This window comes from Onthophagus taurus, chromosome 1 (genome assembly GCF_036711975.1).
Source record: "Onthophagus taurus isolate NC chromosome 1, IU_Otau_3.0, whole genome shotgun sequence".
Taxonomy (NCBI): Eukaryota; Metazoa; Arthropoda; class Insecta; order Coleoptera; family Scarabaeidae; genus Onthophagus; species Onthophagus taurus.
The window spans coordinates 20,434,414-20,458,343 of record NC_091966.1 but is presented as its reverse complement, the minus strand read 5'-3'; the positions used below and the strand labels follow the sequence as shown (position 1 = coordinate 20,458,343).

At 32.5% G+C, this 23,930-nt stretch overlaps 1 protein-coding gene across 2 annotated transcripts in view; it reads left to right on the top strand.

The window, feature by feature from the left end:
* Positions 1-23,930, top strand: part of LOC111415318 (methuselah-like 1) — a 93,986-nt gene that overhangs the window by 15,463 nt on the left and 54,593 nt on the right. For both annotated transcript variants that reach the window (XM_071198367.1, XM_023046936.2), the window contains exon 2: positions 1,781-2,059. In XM_071198367.1, the coding sequence (XP_071054468.1) occupies positions 1,781-2,059 (279 nt within the window). The remainder of the gene's footprint in view (positions 1-1,780; positions 2,060-23,930) is intronic.

Genomic DNA, 23,930 nt, shown 5'->3' with positions numbered 1-23,930 from the left:
GGCCAACTACTTTCGATTGTAGTCAGCTATTAGTTGGTGCAAGTTTTGGCAGGGTTTACTTATGGACATAAATGGCATCTCTTTATTAAGCAATATTTAAATTGTATAATATACACTGTAGAAAAACATAGTTTGTTCTAACGCCAAACCTTATCCCGTACAAAAGTACAGAAGAAAGTGTCGGTAAAGTTACGTGAGTTACAAGAAAACTTAAGACACGTTCGAAACTTAGTGTTAAGATAAAATGGTTATTTCACAAAAACATTTCGAAGTAAATAGGTCATTAAACCATTTCAAAAATTATTTCCTCAAATCTAAAATAATCCTGAGCTACCAATACAATTTATTTATTAAATTTGTATTATCCTATACAATGAATGAGCTAATTTTTGTATAAAAAATTATAAATTTATGACCATAAATATTCAGATTTCCAGAAATTGTGATAGGAAGTTTTCAAATGAACGCCTGTGTAATTCTATCTCATTGTGATATGCATACTAAGCACTTATACAACCGAATCCAAGCATAAAGAGAGGACAACCTCAAAGTTAAATATTCGTAATATACTTGTTTATTATATCACCACATGAATAACACTTTAGTGATTTGATATCTGGATAGAGTTCCTTTGTTTGCATTCTAATTCGTGGCACTTAGATATTTAAATGTTTTATCATTCCTTTTGCAAATATAAAATTAATTCGCGACAGTATTTTGGAGAAGTGAAGATCGTCTTTTTGATGTCATAATTTTAGCATCAAAATTGCAGTCATGACTACAGTTTAATTTTTTCTATTATACCTGTTAAAATATTATAAAGTTGATAATATTGGGGATGATTAACAATTTTGTCACATCATATAACTACGAAGGCTTTCATGTCCGGTGTTGATTAAAGTAAAACTAGAACTAACACTAGACCTAGAACTAGATAGTTTCGGGTTAAGCCTTCCGTCTTTTGAAAATGTTTTTGACGTTTCGGTTGCCATATTGCAACAAGCTCTAACTTGTTTCTGAAGAAGATTGCAGAAGAACATTACACCTAAAACTAGATACTTGAAGCCGTGCGTCTTTTGAAAATGTTTTTGACGTTTCGGTTGCCATGTTGCAACAAGCTCTAACTTGTTTCTGAAGAAGATTGCAACATGGCAACCGAAACGTCAAAAACATTTTCAAAAGACGCACGACTTCAAGTATCTAGTTTTAGGTCTAATGTTAGTTCTAGCGACAGTACTAGTGTTCGTTCTAGTTTTAGTTTAATTTGTTATATCATGTTTTCAAATTAATTTGTATCGCCATTGATGTTTAAACTTTCATAACCTCAACTATCTAGTTACTGAACATATCACTACAAATAAAAAATAAACAACATAAATTTAATAAGGACTCTAGGTAATACCAACAGAAACCCTAAACGTTCGACCTTAACAGATATTAGAAAGAAAAGAAAACTGTATGCTGTGAATAACTTCTCAAGTGTTCTGTTATTGTTGTTCTTTATTAATAAAAATTTAATCTACAGAAGATGAGTTGCAACGAGGAAGGAGCCGATAAAAATAAGTTTTTACAAAATAAATTTCTAATTTCTTTTAAAATACGATTATTTTGTATATGAGAAGTTTGTTAGTTTACAGATCTAATTTAAAAAGTGAGCTTTACCATTAAATTAACATCTCAAATAATGACTAACGTTTCAATTTTTTATATAAATATAACATGTAATATTTTAGTAAGTATATAAGTTAAATAACTTAATTATATTTTTATTTTGTTACAGATGAGCTTCCTGGTATTCTCGTTTGCCGACAACACATTATTGAAGTAAAACCAAACGACATTAGATTTATTATATACCCAATTGCATTATCATTAAGTGTAATCTTTTTGGCCGCAACATTAATTGCAAGTTTTTTGATGCCGGCAAGTCATCACGTTTTACATTGGAGATGTCAAACGAATTACGTTTTGTGTTTGCTACTCGGCAAGATCGTACTGTGCATCATCCAATTCAGCGGATCCAGTTTGGCTGACCTCCAAGCATTGTGCACGATACTCGGTGAGTATTCTTTTCGAAAGCGTTATTTGAAAATTGAAATTTATAGATTGTTGTTCGAACTGATCGCGGTTTCAGATAGATTCCAATTAACTGGCCAATTGAAACCCATCCGGCGTAAATCGCAGGTAGATACACCTTCCACGGTGGCTATAAATCAAGTGTCGAGCACGTCCCATGAAATTAATAAAGATATATTCTCCGTGCCCACCGATATGGTGGTGCGTGCACAAAACGAAATCAATTTATCATCTATAATACGCATTTGAACCGGTCGAATATCGTGCGTAAACAATATGCGTCGGCGGTTACGAGCTTTTCTATTTATAAAACGAGTTAAATCACCCAACTAACGAGATCAAACATTTATCGTATTGACTTTCTGTTTCGTCTAGTTCTTGGGGTATTACTGTTATTGCTGTTGGAGGATTGGTCAATGTCGTCCAACGGAACCGATGAAGATGTAGGTTTTTGGGTTAAGCATCGTATAGTCTGGGCCGGTATTTCTTGTATAAGCAAGGGACTCGTTTCGGCGATTGCCTTCTCACGTCGGAAAGTTTAACACACGTGTTGCTCAATTCGTGACAAACACACTCTCTCTCTTTGCTACATAGCATTTGCTATATAACAACCTCCTTGGTAGGCGTGCCTTCAAGCTTTATTTATTTAATTGCGGCTTCTTTTTTTTCTTCTCAACTCATAATTTATAACGCGGTCCAATAGCAGAAGTATGTTTATGTATCGTTGAGTTACAACTCACAACCGATGATGTTTACTTGAAAAACGTGACTGTAGGTGAAGACTTGGGATTACGAAAATGGGCCATAATTTATTGAGAAATTTCAAATAATATTTTAATTTGTACATTAATTTATTATTTTTTTTTGTTGATTCGTTCAAAAATAGAAACAAAGCAGTAAATCCTTTTAGGTTATTATTGTTTTAGGATGCACATTCTTAAATGGAAAAAAATATTTTTAACCGATCACGGTTCAATGCTTTGTAACTGTTGCCAGATTTTGATATCAAGTTTATTATCCCCTCATTAAACGTATTTGTGAATTTTCTCATCCATCCTGTTTATAAACCAGGTGATTGACTTCTCCGTCAAAAAAAACCGCTGATTTAATTATTCCAATTAAGAGTCGTTAATTTCCTTCTTATAACGGTAACAAAATAGTAGACCTCATTTATCAATTATCATTAACCGTCTCTGATCGTTTTAAGATCCTACCTTGTATGAATCATGCTAAAGGCTTCGTCGGGCTATTAACAACGTTCTAAATCAGAGTTCATCCAACGCATTGCGCCCTTCTGCCGCCATCGTCGGTCATATTTTATTATTATTTGCCGATGGTATCCTTGCGTACCACGGCCGCGAACAAGGCCTATAAAGCTTACATACATTATGTATACGTCGCATTTGCCGTATGTGGAAAGGCCTACGCGTATACGAAGCTTATAGCGTGGAAGCCGGATTTCCATTTATCTTACTTGTTAATTTGCCAATGGTTTTAGCAATAATCGATTTAGAACCTCCGCCCCAGAGAAGCTGCTGCTTCGATAAGCAAAAGCTTGCTCTTGTAAAAGGAATGCGACCACAGGTTTTGCTCTGGAGATCAGATCATGTGCTTCGAGGTGAACGATATCGAACATACTTTACATATGTATACGATCTAAAATGAAAGTGTTGCTATAAAAGAAAAAAAAAGAAATAAATGTTTTCGAGATCTTTGTATTCTCGTGTGTACAATGCTCTTTGTTTCGTGGAATTGTTTGTGATGGTAAATATTACAAACAATTTCGTTGCGTGGGTTTTCATTACCCAGCAAAAAAAATTTGAGTGATGCTTTCGTAAATAAAATTCTTATATTATGACTACTGAATGAATTTATAATTTACAACGTGACTACACACTCGTTTTCATCTCTTTTATGTAATACAACCATTCTCCGTTAGTATGCTTACGGAAATGCTGTGCTTCGCGTTATAAATAGGTTGCCCCAGAGTCGTAAAACAAACTGAATCTCCACGACTAATAGGTAATACCATCTATATAACATCTAAACCGTTATTCGAATAGTAATAAACCCACACTTTTATTTTATTTATGATTTCATGGGTTCGGTTGTAGAAAGTGCGAGGCGTAGAAGGCGAAGGACTTTTTCTTTTCCCTTTACAAAGTTGTTTGTATGCACTTGACCGTGTACACTCGCGCCTGCATATTTCAAATACTCTGATGTAAAATTTGTGGAATCATTCAGTTTCTACTCGAAATGTGTATCATATCGAAAACAAGGCCGCAATTCTCCAAGGTTTCATAAACGACTATAAATCTGCGATCTGCAGTTTATTGTTTTCATTCCAACTCAACCTTGTATCAGGCCGCTGAAAAGATTTGTTTAAGAATGCGTCAACAGGATGACGCGTGACAATCAGTTGTAAATCATCTATTGTAATTAAATGTATTTTCTTAACGGTTGTTAACATAAGAAAAAAAAAGATAAAGTGGTGTTTGGTAATTTGTATGGTTTTGTCTATAGTGATAAATCAAATTCCATGACATTTCAGTTATAGCTTTTCTTTCTCAGGAATGTTTGTGTATGCATGTGTGAGAATTTGTTTTAGCATACATTAAGTGGTTATTTTTGTTTCGTAAATCAAATAAATTAATTTAATGATTATTGGTATCTCTATAAAGGGTTAAAAATTAATTAAAATTGTGTAAAATTAACGACTTAAATTTTTTTTGCGAAATACTCATTATTTATCAATTAAACTATGTATGTACTTTTCAATGAAGTGGTAATTTTTGAAATATCATTTTTAGTTTTTGAGATATAAAGTTTTTAATTCAATCGTTATTTTTGGAAAATTTTCTTGTAATAACAGCAATTTTATAGCAGATACTTATCTGGTTTAAAACGAAGTTTAAATTTAGAAAAATTTTCAGATTTTGAGAAATAAATGTTTTAAATCAATCGTAATTTCTGGAAGTTGTTAAGTTTTCTAGTATAAACTTTAATAAATTATGAAAAATCATTTCTTGGAAAATTACTACAGTAGTTCTATAATTTATTAATTAAATTATATAGTTAAAGAGTATAGACTTCATAACTCTTCCTTTGATCCCCTTCATTCGGAACGTGTAATTCTTTTGCGTGACTTCTTTTGGTCGTCATTAGTATGTACTACATAAGTCATCATTAATTACTCTTCAAATCTAAGTTCTTTGTTGAATGAGTGAATGAGTTACTCTACAAGGCGCTAATTTGATGTTCTCTACCATTATTCTGGAACAGCTTAATACAGGTCTAAGATGGGTATGGCAAGGAACACCACAAGTAACTATTCTGTAAGAAGACAGACTCGATAACACATAGGCAGACATAACAGCCTTGCGCGCCAATATTAAATACTAATTTAAAATTTTGACCGGTTTCGTTATCTATCTTATATTACAGTTTAACAGGTTGTATGATCAAGTTTTGAATAATGATAATTATAGAGCATATTTATTTGTAACTCTATATTAATTAATCGTATAATAAAATATTAAAAATTAAAATGGAGTATTTGATAAACTGTTTTATGTGTGTCTATCCGTTTATTTATTATTTTATAACTATAACAAAATCGCCATGGGAAAATACATTATGTTGATATAACAACCCATGGTGGATGTATAGAAACATCATGTTATATGATGTTTCTATATAAAAATAATAAGAGTGCGTGATGCGCTACAATAATAATAATTTTAATATATGAATGACACCAATTTCCTAATTTAAAATGTTTATTTCTAAACATCATCAGGCTATAATAATTTTCTTATCAACAACTTTTCACCAATTTTATCATTGATCGTTTCTTTATATACTTTTATGCATCTTATCACGTGATTATTAAAAAATAGTGTCAATAATCGTGAAAATTATTAAAGCCTGGTGGGAATAGTTCCCGAAGCGTCGACTTATTTATAATGGTTTAGAAATAAACATTTTAAAGGAGAAATTTGGTGTCATATTTCATATATTAAAATAATAATAAAGCCTCCATATACAAGAAATTATAGATAATAATAATGTAATTCCATTTAATCAACAATTTGGACCGGATATGCCACCAAACCCCTTAATACTTTTACTGGTTGATAAAGTATTACGCGATTTTATTGAAAGTTATTTGAAGATATGTTAACTACAAAAGTATATTAATACCTATACAGAATGTCCCGTATCTTCCGTATCAGAGCATTGTACGGTTGTTTATAATAACCGCACGGGAACTGTTTAAAGTCGTCCAATAGGAGATCGTAAATCAGACACAAGTAATCGGCCTCACCCTCGGTGAGTCCTCGGCCGGTCCGCCGCGCCGTTCATAACACGTTTCTCACGTGTACTCACCAATAGATTCGACACGGAAAGAGAAATAATCTTCTTCCGTGAATATATTAAATTTCACTATTAGACAACTTTAAACAGTGTCCGTGCGGTTATTATAATTACTCGAAAAATTTTATTAGAAAAATCGCTTCAGAATAATGTATGCTTCAACCGTATAATGCTCTGATGCGGAAGATATGGGACACCCTGTATGCAAAATTTTGTCATCGCAGCTCATTTTATTTTTGAGTTACACAGGGTGTATCAAATGTCTGGAAAATAGCCAATTTGTGGTTTTAAAGAAAAATGTTTCAAATCAAAAATTCTTTGTTAATTGTGGCGCATTTTTTTGGCAATATTTGCTTGTTTACATTGTTTTTTATTTCGTTGCTATGGCAACCAACTCATGGCAATCCCTCTACGCGATGAACATATCAAATCATATGAATCCAAATATTAATGATGATATTAATGAAGTTTGTACACTGTTAAATAATATTTACTCGGATACACAAATTACACAATCCACAGTATCCAAAATGTTAAAAAAATTCTTTAACACCGGAAGTGTTAAAAACGTTCCAAAAAGTGGACGGCTGAAGACAGCTACCAATAACGAAACTATAATAAATGATAAATGATGTGTCACATCATTAATTTTTCATAATTGTTGAAACTGTCATTTTTTTGGCATTTAAAGCTGTCAACGGCGTTATTTCGGCGCCTACTTTAATTGTAATTTGCTGATTTAATAATTTCAGAAATCGATTTTTTTTCTTATACAACCATATGATTTGATATGTTAATCGCGTAGAGAGATTTATCCTCTATTAAAGTATACAAAAAAAATACATATGCATCCCATTTAAAATAAGAATGTTGGTTACCATAGCAACAAAACCAAAAACAATACAATCAAGCAATAATCGCCAAAAAATGCACCACGATTAATAAATAAACTTGTATTTGAAACATTTTTCTTAAAAACCACAAATGGCGAAGTTAGTGGCTATATTCCAGACATTTGACACACCTGTATATGTATACAAACAACATGTTAAAATTAGACGAAATTGTGAAATTTTGTTTTTGTAACTCTTCATTTAGACGTAATCTGATTTTTATTCCTTCGTTATACACAAATAGGTCTTCGTAAATTCCAGCACATTTTAATTAGCTGGTTGACTTTACCGGTGTAATTTTAATCTGTTGTCTTGTTTTTGCACACGTTATGTACTCTAAACCAGTGTTTATTTTTACAACCCTTCATTTTGGGGTTGATTATTTCTTTATTGTTATCTGGCCATTCGTCAATACAATTTATTAATGTACTTGTTTTTACAGAGATTATCAGCCCTAAGCAAATATTTTATTGCATAACCTTTCAATTTAGGTGAATCTTAATTTTATTCTTTATTTCTATATAAAAATATTGATTTTAGGGTATTTTAATTAATTGTTCAACTTTAATCTCATTTCTTACCTATACCACACATATTACTATGTTTATAAGAAAATCATTTCCCTTTAATTTAGGATGATCTTAATTTTATTTTATCCTTATATCATTAAAAATTGTAAATATAATCTTAATGAAATGGTCGATTCTGATATTTTTCCAATCTATTTTAAACGTTATCTCGTTTCTTACATATATTACATATTAACCTTAAAACCATAAAATCTTGAATTTCTTTTTAATTTCCATTCTGCCAAAAATTATTTCTCCAAGGTAATTATTAAGCGTTATCTTGTGTATTACACACCTTACATACTCAGTACGAAACATTTGGAGTTGTTTAGCATTTTTGTTCCAGAATTTCAGAATATTTTAATTAAATGCAAAGCTCTGATTCTTTTTCAGTGGAGCAATAATCAATGCAACAATAATATGATATTATTTCTTACATATGTATACTATCACTTGTATACGAATTAATTTTCGTAACATTACAATTTAGGGTAATATTAATTTTTTTCTATCATTATACGCAAAGGAAGCAATTTGAAGACATTTTAATTAGGTAACTGATCGACTCTAGCACTTTTTAATGAAATTTATTGATGTAATATTGTCTCTTGCATAAATTATCACCCCTGCGCGAATATTTGGTTTTGTAACCCTTCAATTTAGAGAGGGCAAGAGAGATTTATTGTATACAAACGTGATATTGGGCAAATTTCATTAAACAGGCCTGTCTTTACGCAGTAATTGTAATTTGTAAGCATGTTTATGATTGGTAATTACAGCCATTTATATCAAACAGTAGCCCCACATTTCAGTGAATTTCTTTGTATTATTAGATACATATGTATTAATGAAATTTCAAATTTCGAATTTATTAAATCTTCCAAAACACGAATCGTACAAAACACTATGGTTAGATAATAGATTAATAGACGTTTTAGTAATTTACTAACAAGAAAAAGGTCAATATCTATAAAACTGGTAAATAACGATAATGATGAATTGCGATAAAATCAAGGTGATTAGGTTATTGTTTTTGTATTTATATAATTGATGAGCCATGATCTGAAATCTATTTATGTATACCGTTACAAATGTCCTATTTATGAAACCTTACAATTGAAGTATTATTCCGTATAAACATTTTTTTATGATTCTGTTGATAACACCAAACAAATACTTTCTTAAATCCCCAAATAATTTATCAACAACGATTTATTGACAATAACAACTTTATAAATTCGTGTTTACGACAGGGTGAGCTTTTATAGGTTTCTTTGACGTGGACTAATAGAAGCTCGCCAACGATAACAACATTCGTTTTCGACGAGCTGTTTTCATGTATGCGGTCGTACTAAACTGTTACGTTCGACAAGTATATAAAAATTCCCGATAGACGACGTGAGTCATCGTGCCAAACGGTAAAAGCTCAATCGTATTGCATTCTGTTAACGTTTTCTCCTGTCTGTGGTTTCTTTTTACGGTTAACACCTGATTTTCTTATTAGGTTTTATTAAAATTAAAGAAAACTCATCAACATCATCGACGTTTCTATTACAAAAGTTAATTATTATTTTTAGAAAATTTCATTATTATCTTTCATCTTAATTGACTTTAGATGCCGCAAGAATTATTGCGATTTAATCGATAGCTTTAGTTTTATAATTCGATTTAAATTGGCTAACAGATAATTTAAAATCTTCATTTTTGTAAATTTTATTTTGAGTTGTTTGTGCAACAAGAATAAGTAATAAATTTGCAAATTTAGTTATTACTTTATACGGTGCTAAAAGGAATTGGCGAGGCAATGTAGGGATGCGAAGTCTCTTAAAAAGCAGTACCGCAGGACCTGGATATTTAAAATAATAATGGTCATTACCATAATAAGCGAGTCCGGTGCGAGCCTCTGTGTGTGCCGATGTTGTTTTTTTCCGGTCCCGATAAATCGATCTTGGTCGTACGCAACGCCAATTGCGATCGATAAATCAAAGTTTCGCGCCGGACAGCGTATTATGGTAAAGAGGTGCGGGATAATAAGAAACTGGTGCAGGAAAAGCGCTAATTGCGACCGCATCCCTGAGGGCGGGTCCCCTACGATTTTACGGGGGTTTAATCTGACGGATCTTGAGAATTTATCGAAGATGTTTTTCTAAATATAGTGAAAATTACTTCAGCCGGTAGCCTTGAAGGTTGTACTCGGTGAAGGCAAAAAAGAAATAAATTCTTCGATACTGGAAGGTCGTATAACAATCTAAATTTATCTAAGAAAAACATTTTTCTCTTCTTTAATCGTTATTTATATCGCACGTTGTCGCACTTTCTAGTGATTCTATTGAAGCTGCGACAAGAAGAAAGTCATCGTAACAACTGTGTAATGGCCACATTCAGATTGAAAGATTTCCAAGAATCCAATTCTTCGATTCCTTATCACGTCGGTGTTGGGCAGTTAGCGAGGACCATTAAATGTCGCCGCAGAACACAGTAGAACCGAGAAAACGCACACTTCCTCATTCTCTTTAGCTGTTTATCGGTGCGTCGTCACGAGCGTGTAATGTCTACGGACCAGTTTTTTAGTTTAAACTTAACACCATAAAACCAACTAGTTGACCTTATTGCGGCCACCGGCCAGATGTGTACTCGCACCGTCTTGTTTATTAGAGCAGTAAACCAGTTTTTAATACAAGAATAGGTGCGTTTTTAGAACTAACATTTTTTTCCACGAGCCAACGCGTGTATAAGGAGAAAAGTGGAATGGACGTTCACCTTTTCCAACGGAGCTTTTATGCGAACAAAGTACAAATCATATACGAGAAGACGGGCTCGTATACCTGAGAGAAAAGTAAAGATGTAAATGGACATTTAAAAATTTAAACCCCTACCCATAGTCGGAGCGATTTACACTGACCTGACCTGTCACCATTAATTTTGTTGCCTCGGGAAGGTCGTGAAAAGTGGGACAAAAGATCTCCACACACTACAGTGAGTCCGGTGTATTCAATGTAAAAGGGAGATCGTGCTCTAAAACCAGCAGTTCTCAATAAATCATTTCAGAAATTTAACTTTCTAAAAGTTTACGTATAGTTTACGTTAGTTTACGTTAGTTTTCGTATGGTATAGTTTACCTATACCAACTTTTGAATTTGACTAAAATGGATGCAATGTTGAAAATAGTTTTTATAACAATTTTTTGTCTATATATTTGAAACTATTTAATACTTACAAGTAATAATCTTTATGACTACCGATTTTGCTTATAAGTAAGAATCATCATATCATATCAATTACAAGCACGCGCAGCTTACTCTACACAGTATACAGGGTGTTTCGGTGACTCTTGGAACAAATGTAACCACATGTACTAGAGTGAAAATGATGACGATTCATTTAAAAAAAAATTAGTAAAAGTCCTCAAATTGCAAAGATACAGGCCATCAAAGTTAGGAAATTTTAACACATTTTTCTAAATATCTTAAACACTATTTATGGTAAAGCGTTGAAATTTGGTACAGTGTAAACTAATATCACGTAAAATCATTAGGCAGTTTTTGAGTTGGATCGGTACGCGGGAACAATGCTATACAGGTTGTTCCTAAAGTTTGTTTGCACAAAACTTTTTTATTCTATCATAACCCTACATTTATTTTTACAGTTTCTAATAGTAAATTTAGTTTAGAAACTTTTATCACTCTTAAAGAATATTGATAAAATCCACCGTTTTCGTATTAAATGCAAAAATGTTAGGCTCCGAATTCAATAACACTAAAAAAAAATAAATAATCTGAATTGGCAATGACAAGTGAAAATCGAACTGAGCTGTCGTTACTATTATGTATGCAACATGTCCAAGTGTAGATTTAGCTAAATCACATTTTTAATTTGTTTTAGTTGGTTTAATAAAAAAATCCAAAAACAATAAATTAAAAATCAACAAAAAATAAACAAAAAAACGACAACACTAACAGGAATAATAAAAAAGTACATAAAATAACAAGACAAGTAATAAAAAATACTAAAGGAAATGTTCAAAAACTTAGATTTCTTTTTTTTTAGTGCTATTATTGAAATCGGAACCCACCATTTTTGCATTTAACACGAATACGGTGATTCTAATCAATATTATCTAAGAGTAATAAAAGTTTCTAAACTAAATTTACTATTAGAAACTGCAAAAATAAATGTAGGGTTATGATAGAATAAAAAAGTTCTGAGCAAACAAACTTTAGGAACAGCCTGTATAGCATTGTTCCCGCGGACCGATCCAACTCATAAATTGCCTAACGATTTTACATCACATTGATTTATACTGTACCAAATTTCAGCGCTTTACTGTAAATAATGTTTTAGATATTTGGAAAAATGTGTTAAAATTTCCTAACTTTCATGGCCTGTATCTTTGAAATTTGAAGACTTTTACTAATTTTTTTTTACATGAATCGTGATCACTTTCAGTCTAGTATATGTGGTTAAATTTGTTCCCCGAGTTACCGAAACACCCTGTATTGTTAAATTAATTTCTGTGCTAATATTTAATTCTAACTGTACAACACTAAGGCATAAACTTAACCTACACGTTGATTTTTCACCACACGGATCATCATTATCTGTTACACACTTCTCTGCCAACCTATTATGGATGGCAGCAAATTAAAATGAAAAAGATTCTCAGAACATTTTGTCTAATTGACAATATCAAACATTTTAATCAAAATCCGGCGGCGTTAGAAAATTTAACAAATATTTGCTTATCTCTTTAGTAGATAATCAGATTATTTTGAATTATTTCAAAGTTAGGACTTTCTTGACAAACTATGATGGACTCCAATTTATTGTAAGTTTTTGCATAATGCATAGACGTTTGGTACTCATACTGAAAGTAAAAATTCAGAAAAACAATATCCTGTATGGACTGTTTATCTTGATTTGTTGTTTTAGGACTTTGTTAAGTCTGTTTGGTATCAAGTGTATTAATTTTAACGAGTAATACTGGATACATATACTGACATCCATAAAAATTGCAACACCTAGAATTTGTTGAACAATTTTATTGAAATTTTTGTCAACGATGTTTTTCATTAGAACAAATAAACGATTAAAACTTGAATAAAATCTAGCTAGTTGTTTGGTTCTTTTTTGTTTTTTCCTTTGCACTACACAGTAACACAAAATTTGAAGAAATAAACAAATCAGTGTGCAATTAACTATCAATTTTGCAAATAGACATTTTCCAAGACTACGTCAACATCAACATTTTGGTCCATATGGGGTCCGAGGAAGGGGTGCAACAACTCGTCCTGGATCTAGACGTCCCCGTAGAACAACAGATCGCGAAGAACGTCGCTTAATATGTCAATGTCATCTGTTTATCGCGGGATAAGGTCTTATGGGCTGCGTTCATATCGTCCATTTTTATGTCTTCCTCTTACACCACTTCACCGTCTGTGGCATCTAATTGGACGTAAGAATGGCATCGAATTGTGTTTAATGACGAGTCCCGATTTTGCTTGTGGGGCCACGATGGTCGTAGGAGGGTCAAACGGATGCGTGGAGAACGTAAAAATCCAACATTTTTTGTGGAACGCAACACAGCCCTCACACAAGGAGTGAAGATATGGGTTGCAATATGTTACGGTAGCAGCTTACCCTTGGTCTTCATTGATGACAACTTAAACGCCGCTCGTTATATTGCTAATATGCTAGAACCCGTTGTGCTTACATATCTTCAGGGGTTGGAAAATCCCATTTTCTAACAGGATAATGCGCGCCCTCATACGACAAGGGCTACAACACGTTTTTTGGAAGAAGCTAACATTGCCGTCCTCCCATGGCCTGCTGGGTCTCCTCATTTCTCGCCCATTGAACATGTATGGGATGAGATCGGTAGGCGACTGGGTAATTTACCACATCCTCCAGATAACTTTCTAATATAATAATTTATAATATTATATATTTTAAGTTTTATAATTTTAATCGTTTGTTTGTTCTAATGAAAGACATCGTTGACGAAAATTTCAATAAAATCGTTCAATAAATTCTAGGTGTTGCAATTTTTATGGAAGTCAGTATATATTTTTCTCATTTTGCTCATGCGGTCTGGACATAGCGGAGAAGTCGGGACAATGTGGGGCATAAGATCCATACACGCACAACAATGGATTTTACTGTTTTACCAAAGTCCTCAGCATCAAAATCTGAAGCTCATTCTGAATTAATGACCAATTCCAAAAACTCCTATTTATTACTACAACAAGTTTTTGTATTACGTGTCAATTTTTGACATTCATACTAAAAATAAATGTTCATGGACAAAAATGAAGAAAAGCGAATTTTTGAAGAATCTGTTTATACCTATTGTTCTTTTTTTCAAACTACTTCATTCTAAAATTAAAAGTTATGGGATAACTATAAAAGCTTCGTTCTAATCGATATTTCATATAAAATCCAATTTTTACAATAAAATTTATTGCTCGTTGCATTTGAAAGATATTGTATTTGAGTTTGTTGTTCCTAATGGAACACATTGTATATTAACGTTGGAAACTTTTTAAGAATATAAAGGATCGTTTCAAATTAGATTATGCCAAATTTTAAGTATCCATGACCAAATAAACGTGTAAAGTACTGTATCTCGGAAACGACTCCTTGTAGAGATTTGCGGTAAAAAATTTAACGACTAAAGTGGCTAAACGAAAATTCTAGAAATTATTTTCATGTTTCTAAGATAACCATTAGGGGCAACCGCCATATTGAATTAAAAAATGTGGTTTTTCTCGGAATACCTCTGTATTAATATAACAAAAAAAGTATGTGCATTCTAAAGTTTAGATAAATTATAGTTTTCTTTGTTAACACTTTTTGCCTTATCTCTAAAAATAAAGCGGTGGGGGGTGTTCGAAAATGTTTGTAAGCAAATACCAATAATTTCAAAACGGCTGAGTGGAATTTAATAAGCTGGGTAACGTTGAAAGGAGCTTTTCTAGGATTACAAAAAATCTTACCTTATTTGTGGTGATTGTAATTTGGTATGTTGCCACTAGAAGGCATTTTTCGATATTACAATAGAAATTGTGAATTTTCTTAAAAAAGTTAAATCTATTGGTATTACTTTTTTTTCCATGAGAAAATAGCAAAATGAAGCCCAAACAAGCTAGTGAAAGCCGCCCGAAAGAAGTTTTTATGAGAAAATTTAATGGATTTTGATAAATTTGATAAGGCATTGGAAACACGGCCAATTTGTTTTTACTACTGGACGGTTATCCAGCACATTTTGCTATAAATGTGAGGGATTATCTAAACTCATTATTTCAACAGCGATGGATCGGAAGAAGAAGTGTACTTTCATGGCTAGCCACACACTTAACTTGTTTGGATTTTTATTTATGGGGTGGTTAATGGTGTATCAAACTCAAGCTACAACCAGACAAGACATAGAAAATAGGATTCGGAATGCCATTCACAATCTACCAACAGCAGAAATTGAAGGCGCAGTTTTTTTCGCGCAATAGAATACATACAACGTGATAGACGGCAATTTGAGCTTTTAAGGAAGTATTAAAGAAACTTTTAGAAGCTCGAACTAATTTTTTTATGGCAATTAGTTTTACAATTATTATGTGTTTAAAATTATGTTTATTTTTGTTAATACGCCAAATTTTCGCTTCTAATTGGACTAAAAAACCAATGGAATGAGGAATGGTTTCGAAAGTAAGGTGAAGTATCTTCTAATCGAAGGCACTATAAAAAATTTAAAAAAAAATTGATCGATATCCGTTAAATTTTCTCATCAAATTCCGAAAAAAGCAACATTTTTCAATTCAAGATGGCGTTTACGACCTCTAGCAGCCATCTTAGAAACCTGAAAATAATTTTCAGGATTTTCTCTTACAATTAGCCACTTTTGTTATTCAATTTTTTACTGCAAGTCTCTACAATGATTAGTTTCCGAGTCCGAGATACAGTACTTTGCACGCTTATTTGGCCACCCGGTACAATTTATTTTATGAATTTAAAAAAATCATGATATAGGGCTGGTTATACAACAAACCGATACATAAATCTGTCTGATAACTATGCGGCCGATAAACTTATCGGGAAGATAAAGATATACGCTGGTGTATAAATTGTTTTTGTCGGTAGGATTGCAATCGGCGAAATAAAAGTCGGTTGGTAGTAGTTTTTCCCCATATCTAGTGATTTGTGTCGTAGGTTGGTAACGTTAACGTCTTTCTTTGAAGTTTGAATTACGTTGTTGACAATAATAACAATTGTTTAAACACATTTTTCACGACAGACTACTGACACAACGTCCGTTTATAATTTTCTTGGCCTATCAAACATAATATACGTAATATGAATTAATTATAACAGATTGCCGTGTATAACCACAATATTATGCCCCCAAATTAATACTTGAATGGATTAATTGTAACCCATCATTAGCAAGACATCTTGACAAAAACTTATAATGGATGACCAATTAATTAAGTCAAGGTCCTGGTACTGCAATTGATACTAAATTGAAATACACATATTGCAGCGTCCCAGCTGCAACAGACCTGGACTTACCTGGCGGAGAAACTATAAAAAATGTATTAATCAGCTTTGAGTGCTTTGCTTTGAGTGGTTTTGACCTAGGCTCTAATATTATAATAAATATTATCTCACCCCAAAACTGGTCAACACATTGAAAACGACCCCAAGCAATCTTCTTTAAATTTATGTCAGAGACTATGACATTGTCCTATTATAATAAAAATGTATGATTTTGATTGGTTAAGCCGAAGACTCTTGCAATGCGTTGCAATTAATACTATATCGCTTACAGCGCCTAGAAATAAAATGAGCTCGACTAAACTTAAAACCAATAATGTAGGATATTGCCTAATCAAGCCAAAATCGTTTGCCGGTTGAACTCTCGTGCAAAAGCCAAGGAGGTAAACCAAGTTACACCAACCATCTATTATAGTTGGGCATGTGAATTAGTAAATATATGTGAAACCTGTTCAAAGGAAAAATCATGTGCTCTAGTGATGCGCATTTCTTGCTTGCATATATCCAAATTAGTTTTGTGCTTTCTAATAAGTTGGCTGACCAACGTGGCACATCAGACCAAATATTATGCCGGAACTTTCTATTTTTTTTTTTTAATTAAGTAATTTTGAATTTACAAACAATGTAATCAAAAGATCTACTAAAACAGCCGATTCACCGTTTTCTTATAAAAATGTGCAATCCTGTGTTCGATACAATAATGTCCATTTATTGACTCAAAGCACATTAACGTGTCTTCTTGCTCGAGTTAAACGGCAGTTAACAAATTTGTTGACAACAGTTTTGATTTCACTATTCTTGAAAAAATAAAAGATTTTTACAAAAACTTGGCGTGCCTAGCCATACTCAAGATTTAGTTATGAAGTATCCATTAGCTCAAATAGCTATCAAATTCCAGTAAATATATGAAGACAAAAGCAACAATTTTCAGATATCTGCAAAATCATTTCAAGTATGAAGAAATTAACCAGGACATAAAGTTTCTGTAAGGTGTTTTATCGGCTCTAACATCAATCGATGATGATGATGAAATTTTAAAGCTTCAACCTAGTGTGTTGTCATTGATCTAAAATTTTGCAATGTTGCAATTACTTTGCCAAATAGTAATTGTTAATAACAACTTGAATGATTTCTGTAAGCTATTGATTGTTTCTTGAAAAATATTCGTATTATGGGTGAATAAAAATTTTGTAGACCACTATTTCCGCCACAGGTTTCTGCTGACCGGGATTATAGAATTGCTATTATCATCTTTGAAAACTTTCATTTGATCATATCCACAGTTTATCATCTCTGGTTTTTATGCCTTAATAGGTTTTCAAAATTTTTAACTAGCGTCGTAATGTCCACTTACTGAAAGGCTCAAATTCCATAGCATAGTATCAATCAATTTATAATCTCATAATTTAAACACTTAGCAGGCAAATCGTCTCAATTAATTTTTCACTGAATATAGATTCACAAGTAATTTTTGAGCCATGGCTGGTTCGCCAATGTAAGAGCATCAGCATCATCCAATTTTCGTATCACATCAGTTCCGTTTAGGTCTTACTCGTTTTATCATTACGTATCTGTGATGATGGAGTTGTTTGTTGATATTTTAACTCTGAGAGAACTTTATCGTGTATAATTTCTTGGATATTTATGTTCCTATGGTATAGCCTTCTTTTCAATTCACAACAGATATAAGCCAACATTAAGATTGGGTTCGGATGGGTTAGGTTATGTTAGGCTGGATTTACTGCAATTGTTTCCCAAAGTGGGCGTTCCAACTTTCATGGTGGAAAGAAATTTAATTGATGATAATAATAATGCTAATGATGGTTTTCATTCCACGTCATTCATAAGTTGTATTCTTAAATTGAAGAATAAACCTGCGATAGAAGTTAAAATGCTTGCCAAAATAATTTTCTGTACCCTATTTATTACCATTTCTAATAAGGTATAGTAAATAGTCCATCGTCACCCGTAGCAATAAAACCTTTTTTAATAGCCCCTTGGCGTTAATTGCTCCCGTACAGTAATTGATCACAAACACCAACGGTGTGTAGACTTATATGTATACATAACTAAGCAGATAGAAATCAACTAAAAAACTAATATAATTAGAAATGTATGTTTTAATGACGAGTAATGAGCAAAAAAATGTTTGAGAAATGCTGTTATTTCATACTCTCAATACTCTGTACGAAAACCAGTCCGTCGGCTCAGCAGGCGTTCTCTGCAGCACGACCGTCGCCGCTACCATTGGCGCAGGTCACTGACATCTTCGCGGTTCCTGCTGCTTCTGACTGGCACCAGCTCGTTGACAGCAGGAACAGTGCGTAATGTATACGCGGTTCAGCTACCGTCTTCGCGGCTTATTGTCCATTCGTGCAATAAATATACCGCGTCCTAGGTCCTTCTTCGTCGCATACGCATAGTCGGAGAACAAACCAAAGTCGATTCGTATTCCTACAACATGGTCAAGGCTTTGTCAAGGATCCGCAGCGTATAACTGTCTACAACAAATTTTCTAGAGTACGTGACGAGCATCTTGTCGTCGCGAAAGCGGTCATAACACTGTCATGAAAAATGCTTACTACGCATTCACATTGTTTGATTGTATCGAATTGGCAACTATGTCACGTTTCCGGAGTCGTTATGATTAGCTTTCTTCGCGAACGTTAACCGATTGTGAACTTAGATGACGAGAAATTCCTCGTTGCTTGGTGATGATTAACCCATTGTTCAATCATTAAAATTAATTTTGACAACTGAAAATAAACTAAAAATGGGTGTGATCAAACCAAGAAAAACCGTCATATTTATTGGTACACCACAGGTGGATGGCGTTGAATTGGTGGAGAGCCAAAGTTCCGTTAATGAACCTGCTGTTCCTTCTACGACATATCCAAGTAATCATCGTAAACGGTGTCCTCCAAAAGAAGAAGTGATTACTCCCAAGAAAAAAGCAGGAAGAAGAAAAGTGAATCGTTATCTAAACTTAATCGGTTTAATTGAACGGGATGAAGACCTCAACGAAGATAGTTTCTTAATAAATTTTTGTAAAGGCCCTTTTGTAACTCTTTTGGAATTAACGGAAAATCCCGAAGAATTAATAAATAATTTTTGTGAACAACAAAGCGAATTCAAAGAAAAATTTATTGTAAAGAAAAATCGTTTTACGAAGATCTCATTTAAAATACGAAAAAGGTTGATATCAAAAAAGAATTTCCCTTTTAATCATCATCGGGAATTTGAACAGGAACTAATATCTTTCTTTCATACGACGCCATCTCTTGTATTTAAAATAACACCATCAAATAGCTTTGAAAGATTGTTTCTGTATGCCTTAAGTAAATACCACGATTTATTATCTACTACCTATATAGAAAATACTGTCAAGACCGTGGAAGTTAGTTGTGTAATTGATGTGTGGTTTCCTCAGAAATTGCTTCTTTGCGATCTCATTTTAATGAAGAAAATCAATTAAAAGATTACGTTCAATGGTTTATGCGGTTTAAAGAGGAAATTGTTCTCGTTGAACAAAAATACAAATTTAATTAATCGTTTATGTAAGTAATTAAGTTGTAAATTGTCTTTGTTAATTGGTCGTTTAATAAACGGATTGAATCGCGATGCAGCCCACGTCCACAGCATCGTTTTTAAAAGAAACTTGGCGACGCAGTAACTTATTTGGAAATATAAATTATGAATACAGCCGATGCGGATGGAGTAATTAAAGCTTTGAGAATAGCTTCAATCCGACAAAAACGAAATATATACATTTCGCGATGCTTAAAACTGGTTCTTCTTAACGTGAAATGTTTCTTGCCACAACGTGTCTTGAATGCTGATGAAATTACATTTCAACGTTGGTATAACCGGAAAAAGCCACTAGATATTAATAATTAAATACCTACTACGGGCTTGGTTTTGTAGTGAACTAAATACATTTAAAATTTTGTTCGAGTTTCACAAGTTTCTAAGTTTTAGGATTTTTTTTTTCTTTGCAATTTTAATCAAGTATGTAATGACAAATAGGTCTAATACTAGTTATCAATTGGAAATAATCACCACAGGAACGCGTTTTAATTAACTCAGACAACAAATTATGCAGTTATTCAAACCATAACCGTTAGAACAGCGTTCAAGGATTCGGTCACGCATAATTATTGTTTCCTTATGTTCGCACCGCTGATTCTCGATTTGTTTTGCACATAGTTTACTAGACAGAGCCACTTACGCTAAATAACATTACTAATATTTCCTCTTTGAAGACTAAACAGATCGTAAACGGACCGTTCGAAAATTGATTCGTTCGTAGCTGAAAATGACACGAAACGAAGAAATATCATCATAATTTCCTGTTATGCGAATTGGTGTTTATCATTATCTTACACTAAGATTATTTACAAAAAACTTTTGGTTTTATAGCCAGTCTTGCTATATTATGATTTAATTTAATTTCCATTAAATTGTACTTAAAAGAGGTATTTCTTGGATTCGACTAAGATTTTATCTTAATCCACAGTTTGTGTCATTATGCTTAATAGCGGAAAATTAAAATGAAAGGTGGGAAATAGTATGGAAAGTAGGTGCGTGCAGTAGTGGGATTATCGTGTTGAAAGGAAATCACAAAGAAAAAATGAGAAAAATGATAAAATAAAAAAGCATTAATCAACATAGTAATAAATACAGATAGCAGTAGGTTAAATTGAAATAATTTATTGCACAAAATAAATTTAAGATAAATTAGATAGTTTTATTTATAAGTTAGGAAATATCCGTACATATTCACGCAGGAATAGGTTTTATACAGATTTTTAAATGTAATCGAAGATTCAATAATTGATAAATATTTAAAAAATGTATTTCTTGAAAGTTAAAAATATATTTTTAAAGGCTTATTGATTTATTAAAAAGGAGATACTTTCATTTACAACTTGTGATATTGCATGCAAATATTTCCACAAATGGATTTTATACGTATCATGCAATTTAATTTAATCGATGACAATCATTAAACTAGAAAATAGATAATAATTCAAAAAGTAATTTTTTTTTAAAAAGGGATTGATTTAGTGAAAAGTATATACTTTATTTATTTTTTCGGGATACTAACAGGATTTCCCCCACAATAGCATCTCCTAACAGAATTCATACAACAAAAAAGAAATCAACATAATAACAAAATCAAATAATAACAAATCAATACATCATAAAAACCTAGTATCATAGCAAAACAAATAACAAATTCTAGATATAAATAAAAATAGTGTTCCTAATTAATAATATAAACCAGATTGAACTCGAATTACCCATATATTCAATGACAGATATTCAAACTTAATATACTCTTGCGGAAAGACGCCAACGAAGAACCAAAAATGTCAAACAACTAACAATGACGATTGTAAGAATGTATCAATCGCGATAAAGGCAAATTATAATAACCATTAGTAGTAGAAGCGGGTAACTGGAAAAGACATTGATCTCGAGTGGGATAACTAGGAATTAAGAAAGGAATGTGTCTCACAAATTCTGGCGAGTCGACAAAACTGTTCATTAGTTTAAACAAAAATACCAAATCCGTAGCAGCTGCACGTCCTCGTAGTGTACGCAAACCGAATACAGTGCAACAGTGCACAGATAACGCACAAATTTGACCTACAAAGCCTCAATACGGTCAATGTACACAGCATACGCAGGATTCCATACAATCGAAGCAAAATTAAGAAAATTACTGTTCAGATAAGCCATGTACAAAGATTTGATCACTGTAGATTGTTAAATGAATTTGACATTCTAATAATAAAACTTAAGCTCTTCGCCTTACTGGTAAGTTCCTCTACGTGATAGAAGAATAATAGTTTAGAATCGAGCACTAAGACAAAATCCTTTACCTTAGACAACACACTTAAGGGTCCGGGTCCAAACCTATACTCTTGATTTATAGTGTATCTTTTTCTTTTGAACGTTATTTGACTGCATTTACCATACTTTAGAAAGAGATAATTATTAGTATACGTAGTAGGTTTGCAAACGATGAAGATCCATTTGAAGTTTTTCGCAATGAGAAGAAGATTCAACATTGAAAAATATTTTGCAATCATCGGCAAAAAATTACTATGGTGAAAGCATTCATAGATATAAACGATATATAAACCACAAACAGAATCGGACCCTCCTGAAGTGACCGGAATAAAGTTAGATATGTAATTATTAATTCTTACAGCCTGGCATCTATCAGAGATATAAGACGCCAATCACATTAATAACCCATCAGTCAAGTCAAATTTTTGTAATTTAGTCAGGAGTACCCCATGATGCAGCTTGTCAAAGACTTCGCTGAAATCTGGTGATTTTCATTCAGACAAGCTTGAATGTGGTTTGTATAAGATACGAGATTGGATTCTGCAGATCGGCCACGAAGAAAACCATGTTGCTGCTGCTTAATAAATAGTTGTATTGAACGGTATAATTTATCATAAACAATTTTTTTTAAAACCTTAGATAAAACAAAAAGAATAGAAATAGGGCGGTAATTTGAAACATAATTTCTACTTCCATTCTTATAGATGGGAAGTACACACGCTTTTTTGCACTGTAATGGAAATACTGATTGAGCCAATGAGTGACTAAAGATAATGAAGAGCGGTATAGCAAGTTCTCTTGCGCCTACTTTGATTGTAATTAGCTGATTTAACACTTTCAAAAAACGCATTTTTTCTCGATTTTTTTCTTATACAACCATATGATTTGATATGTTCATCGCATAGAGGGACTTATCCTCTATCAAAGTATGCAAAAAAAATATATGCATCCCATTTAAAATAACAATGTTGGTTGCCATAGCAACGAAACAGAAAAACAATGCAAACAAGCAAATATCACCAAAAAATACGCCATGATTAATAAAGAAACTTGTATTTGAAACATTTTTCTCTAAAACCATAAATGGCGAAGTTATTGGCTATATTCCAGACATTTGACACACCTTGTATACTATATTCCATTCATAATGGGTACCCCCTGTATGTGTTTTTGACTTGCTGGAGGTTTGTAGTTAGAAGGCTACTATTCTAAAACTATTTGGAATACCACTTTGAAATTTTAATATTATGTTCTTGAAATTATGAACTATCGAAAAAAGCAAAAAAAAATCGATTTTTGAAAATTTCACTCTGATAGCCCCTTAAAATGTTTTTAAAAGAAAACTTAATTAATCAGAAATGTAATATGATATGTCACGTAAAGGTGGAGTGTTTCGAATTTGGTTAAGATCATACTTAGAAAAGGTTTAACTGGTCCAAACTTGGCTTGATATTTCCCATCGAATAATAAATTCTTTTTAATTAATAAGGTTTCCATAGTGATGTGACTATGAAATGATTCAGTATATGGGTTGCATTAATCTATGTTAAATCTTTTGCTGAAATTACACAGTGTGGGTCTGCACAATTGCGAAATCGTTGAACTGGAAGTA